Below are 6,069 nucleotides of genomic sequence, written 5' to 3'. Positions count from 1 at the left end.
AGATAGATAGATTTGTCAAATTTTTATTTTTTTTTGGATAAAATGACCACATGTCATTTTTTCATTGGTTACTTTGTCATGTATTTTGATCTTTATTTTTTCTCTTTAGTTTATATTTTTCTTTAATATGATAGACTTTAAATGAGTTGGCATGATATAATTGGGCATCTAATCCATATAGACGCGCTTGGTTAATACACGCTTGGAGTCAACAAGTGCTTGTAAAAAGAGTGTCAAAATGACATAACGAGGTTCGATATGAGATGTCTAAGATGAAAAAATCTAGTTAAAATGTCTAAGTGAAAATTGTTGTCAACTTTAGGGTTTCAGCAATTGGTTTAGCCTTTATTATATGTATGACTAATGAAAATCCACATAATATATATATAATATTTTCTTTCTATATGTTAATTGGATCTTCGTTGCAGCAAATAACAAGTAGTGTCCATGACACTGGAGCAATGTGGTAGTTCGAAGTGAGTACAACACACATCATTCTATACATCGTGAAGTAGACGAAGTTAATGACTTTGTTACCCTGAGTTGATCGTTCGTTATTTTCATCCACAACCATATCATCACTTTCATATTCATTGAATATTCCATCACTGCTTTGTTGTTCACGTAAAAAAAATGTAATATAGCGCAAACAATAACTATAGAAGGTGCTTTTATAAAAGATAAAAATTTGGTATAGAATTTGAATTTTTAAAAGCTTCCAAATAATAAAATTTAACCCAAATACTAATTTTTTCTAGTATCTGAAAATTTAAGTTATTTATCAAAAAAATTTGCTAAATAATGACAAATTGTATGAGACAAATACTTGTCTCATACAATTTGTCATTTGTCTCATTCAATTTGTCAAATTTTCCCCCAAATTTTATTTGGCAAACGGGTCCTAAGAGTTGGAGGAAGTCTCACACAAGTACCTATTGATTGCGTCTTCTCTAGGCATGTACCGCCTTTGAATTCTTTTTTCATTTCAAACTGAAGAGAGGAAGAGAGGAAGAGAGGAAGAGGAAGAGGCGGAGTTTGGGAAGTGGATCCATTAATGGGGTTCCTCTTATTCTTCGGCAGAAGTGCTTTTCTTCTTCCCGTACTCTTTTGCGTCTCTCTGTTTCTTTCAACTGCTCACGTTGCTGCTCTCCAAGGTTACTCTTTTTCCACTATTCTCTTTTTTTTTTTTTAATTTATGTCTTTCTCCTTTACATATTCTTCTTGTGTAGTCTATATTTGAATTTGGGGCATCCCAATTTTGCTACTTTTGACAATTTTAATACTCACAAATACTTCATCAACTCAGAAGGTTCAAAATAGCCATTGAAAATTATAGTTACATGTTGCTTTATTGAGAAGCCGAACTAGCGAACAATTTTTTTGTGACTAGAAACCTTCTCTATATTTAGGGTATAGTGAAAGAGTTCATGAGATATATTTGTGGACTTTGGAGATTGTATCGTCTTCACTTGATTACCTGAACAGTATTGAAAGGACTGCCTGTTATGTGCACATATATATTGTATAATTATCAATGAAATTGGAATTACTATGTATTTTAAGGGTTGAGGAGATAACTAGAGGTGCCTAACCTGTTAAGCTCACATGAACACAAGCTATCTCGCACACTTTGTTCATTCAAAATATTCAGTGTCAAGTTTAACTATTCTACATTCAAGGTCTCAAAAGATTTTCTTTACCTTGGGGCAAAGCTTCCAATCCCATGTTTTCAAGCACGTCAAGTCATTTATTCAAGGAGACCACCATACTTGTTGTTTCATTAAGTGTAGGCTCGTTTTTAGGAGTCTGTGTTAAGAACAAAGAAGAAGGCTAGATTGGTTTTGTGGCGACTCTCTTACTTCACTCCGCACGTCCTTTCCTTTTTTCATCATAGAGTTGCCACGATTCATTCCCTTGCTCCTATCTCAATCTTTTATCTCTCATTTTTATGGGATTTAGAGTAAGTGCCCAAAATTCCTTGATGAGGATTAGGAGAAGTAGGTGGAAAGAGAATTTTTCCCTTTTTTTCTACTACATACTTGTACCGTTCTTGCTCATATCAATCGCTTGTCACGAGTCTCAAACCTACCTTAGGGACAGAATGAATTTTGTTTTAATGAATAACGGATGACTCTAAAACCTAACATACTTGAATCAAATAGTTAGCACCAAAGTCAAACAAGAAAAGCTCCAAAGAAATTGGCATGACAGAAATACAGACACAAAAATAAACATGATTAATGCAAGTAGGATTAATACTCAATGTAATCTAGTTAAAGATCTCTAAAGAAAAATGGAAAGAAAACAGTAAATTAGTGGTTATTTCCGCATCATACAAGTCTGGAATTTTTTTCCAGGTGTTCATTACATTTTTCGTATTGCTGATGCTATAAATTGATGCAAAACCACCAGATACCTTCTCCAAGATCGCCCCAAATTTTAGGTATGAGCTCCTCTTGACGTGCCAGTTCTTTTGATATATTAACCACTCAAAACGGAGCCCGTTTGCGGCAAGTCGAAATTCAAACTCAAGCTTTTGGATAAGCTTCAATGGCTGCCGGTGTTTTCAGCTTTCTTCTTCATGTTTCTAAACTCTCATCCAAAAGACAGTAACAATTTCAAATGTAAAATTAGGCAGCAACTTCGTGGGAATGAACAAATTTCGTGGAGACAAAGTGCAGCTGGTTCTGGTGTTTCATGGACACGAAGTTAACAACTTTCTGGGCAGCAATTCGTGGAGCTGAACTGGTTGTGTACCCGAATTGTTCTTCAATGTTTCAATGCTCAGCTCCTCCTTCACTGTCCAAGGGCACAAAAACAGGAAATTTGCAGCAAGTCATCTTCTTCAATGAGCTGGAAATTATTTTCTATCCCGAGCAACTCAGATCTTCTCTAAACAGGGACACTTTTCGATATGAGCGCTCAACGTTTTGCTTCTTTTGATATGTTACTCACACGAAACAATTCACATTTGTGGCATTCTGAATTTTAAAATTTGAGCTTCGGAGCTCTTCAGTGGTGGATTTTATGGATATCAGCTCAAATCTTCTCTAAATAGATCCCAAATTTTGTGTATGAGCTCCTTAAAGTGTTTCCAAACTAATGCAGTAACAACCACTTGATTCGACTCACGTTTGTGGCACTTTGAATTTAAAGAATTTGAAACTCCAGATTACATTCATGACTGTCATGGAGTGTATGTTGCTACTCTCACGTGTGTTAGCTTTCCTTCAATGGACAAAAACGTTGAAGTTCATTCCAGATTAAGACAACAACATGGAAATAACTCATTTACAATATGCTGTAATGCTAACAAGGATCAACTCAGATTTCCGAGGGTTATTTTCATCGTATTTGAGGCCATTTCAGGGCTGCATATTAACTGGGGTTAGAGCTACACTTACCAGTAAATGTTGTGGAAGAGGTTCATATGCTAGCTGATATTTTGGGAGGAAAAGTGGGAGAATCACATATTATATTTTTGGGCATGCCTTTGGGAGCAAAGAGAAAATCAAAGGGGTCTTGAATGGAGTGATGGAGACATGCCAGAAGAAGCTGACAAATTGGAAAATGCAATACCTATGCCTTGGGGTTAGATTTGACACTCATTAATAGTGTTTTGGATGCTCTCCAAACTTTCATGATGTCTATATATCCAATCCCTGCTAGTGTTGTGGATAGATATGATAAACTAAGGAGAGACTTCCTGTGTGGCAGGGTAATGATGATAGAAAGAAGACCCACTCAGTCAAATGGGATATCTTGACAATAAACAAGAAAGAAGGGGAACGGGAATCAGGAACTTGAAAGCGCAGGACCAAAGTTTGATGATGAGATGACTATGGAGATTTGTTTCCGAAGAAAATCCTTTATGCAAGGAAGTAATTAGAAGAAAATGAGGGGAGAAGGAAATTGGACCACCAATCCAGTAAATATCCCTTATGGATGCAGTGTGAGGAGATCCATTAGAAATCTGTGGCCAAAATGATAAGTAAATCAAGGTTTATAGTAGGGAATAGTGTAAATATAAACTTTTGGAAGGATTAGTGGATGGGCCAAGGGGTTCTGCAACAAACTTTTCTAGACATTTACAACTTAGGCCAACAACAGGAGGCAATAGTAGCTGAAGTTTATTCTGAACAGGTTTGGAAGTTAACTTTTAGGAGACTCTTAAATGATTGGGGATTGAGGATAACTGAGTTTTATAGAACACTACCCCAATTTGAGGGTGTAACTGGAGATGTGGATGGTATGGTATCACAAGGAAATACACAGGGAAAATATAAAGTGAATGAAGCATATAGGTAACTGATCTAAGTCAACAACCAAGTGGGATGCTGACCATGGAAAATGATCTGGAATGAGAAGATTCCATATAAAGTAGCTTGCTTCACTTGGCTTGTGGCAAATGAGGCTGTATTAACACAGGCAGAACTGAGAAGTAGGGACTTCAGTTATGTTCCAGAGCTTTTGTGTGGGGAAAAGACAGAGATAAGCAACTATCTTTTTTTACATTGCAAAGATCTGGAAAATTTTAATTAACTTGAGGGGTATCTAGTGGGTGATGCCAGCAAGGGCAAAGGAGGTACCAGAGTGTTGGGGGCAGAGAAGGTATTTTGTCCAAGGCGAAGGAGAGATGGAGGATTGCCCCAACATGTATTTGGTGGACTGTATGAAGATTTTGAGGATAAGCAATGTATTATTAAGAAGTTGAAGATGAATTGTTTGGTCTGTTTTTATTTTTGGTGTAGTTAGGAGTGCTTTAAAGAAACAGAAGATATTTTGATGTGTTAGACATTATGTAAAAGGAAAATAGTCAGGAAGATCCTTTTTTGTAATTGTTTAGTATGCCTGTTAATATACAGAATGTTAGCATTATCAAAAAATAAATAAATTGTAGAGCAAAAATTCTAAACCAAAAAAAATGTAGAGCAAAATATTGCTTGGAAGGATCTTGGTACGAGTGCCGGTTAAATTGCTCGGTTGTGCTCACTTTTGGCTTGTTTTTAATGCATTCTGCAGGAGAGACATTAAGCATTTATACCCATTCAACACAGCTATACCCAGGCCACATAGAGACTCTTTTAATATATATATATTGGAGGCATAATGTAGTAAAAAGATGGAGGTGAATCCTGGGCTGTTTGGTGAGCAGTAGTGACTACAACAACAACAAACCCTGTAAAATCCCACATGTGGGGTTTGAGGAAGGTAGTGTGTACGCAGACCTTACCTCCTATCTTGTGATGGCAGGAAGGTTGTCTCGATTGACCCTCGGCTCAAGGAGAGATAAAAAAGATGCAGGGTTAGCAGTAGTGACTAAGCAAAGAAAAAGATTATAAGTGATACACTGTCAAAAAGAATATTGAGAAAGAGAAAAGCTAGAAGTCAAGGAATTAATTGTGGATTCTTTGGACAACATACCATTTGAAAAATGAACAATTGTGACAAACTTCTCAACTGTTTCAATTCCAATTATCTGAAAGCATTACAATGACATCTATAAACTATATATATGATTTAGTCCATAAAGGATTTGTCAAGTCAACTAAGATGTTACAAAGACCGATGTTTGCATCTTTAACCTGGGACAAGAACACTCTAGACGATAGCTTTCTAAAGGTTTGAAGATACTCCATTTCCTAGGGGAAAATAAAAAGCCGCAAACTTGAATAATTTTAATTTATGTAGGTCTGCATAAAATAGCTTTTTCTCGAGATTGATATCCTTGATAGTGAAAATGAATCAGATGCTGACTCACATAAGTTGTCAGAGAATACTATCTTGATGTTAGCACTCAATCTTGCATTACTCAACTTAGTGTTTTTGACATGACAGGTGTCAAATTGAAAAATCAGATACTGAATGTGACTCCAATTAAATTTGTGACAGACCCTTTGTCAAAAGACGATGTATTATGTGAACGCATACTAATCACCGGTCTATCACGATGGAGACTTAGCAGTTATTCTAGTGCATATCGAGTTAGTTGGGCCCCATCAGCAGTAACCCCAGATAGATTGCTGGGAAAATTACAGATATGCTTTCACAAGTAAGTAGAGAATGCCT

At 36.2% G+C, this 6,069-nt stretch overlaps 1 protein-coding gene across 3 annotated transcripts in view; it reads left to right on the top strand.

Annotated features, from left to right (window-relative positions):
* Positions 1-944: 944 nt before the first annotated feature.
* Positions 945-6,069, top strand: part of LOC125811282 (uncharacterized) — a 31,166-nt gene continuing 26,041 nt past the window's right edge. For 2 of the 3 annotated variants that reach the window (XR_007441909.1, XM_049490786.1), the window contains exons 1-2: positions 982-1,154; positions 5,839-6,052. Coding sequence is in view for 2 of the 3 variants with exons in the window: in XM_049490786.1 (XP_049346743.1) it covers positions 1,055-1,154; positions 5,839-6,052 (314 nt within the window). In the remaining variant the exon portion in view is untranslated. Of the gene's footprint in view, positions 1,155-5,838; positions 6,053-6,069 lie in introns of all 3 variants that reach the window. The other variant, XM_049490785.1, reaches the window with a different exon arrangement.

This window comes from Solanum verrucosum, unplaced genomic scaffold, assembly GCF_900185275.1.
Source record: "Solanum verrucosum unplaced genomic scaffold, falcon-dt-bn FXZP01000545.1, whole genome shotgun sequence".
NCBI lineage: Eukaryota > Viridiplantae > Streptophyta > Magnoliopsida > Solanales > Solanaceae > Solanum > Solanum verrucosum.
The sequence above is the reverse complement of the archived record's forward strand: the minus strand, read 5'-3'. Positions and strand labels throughout refer to the sequence as shown.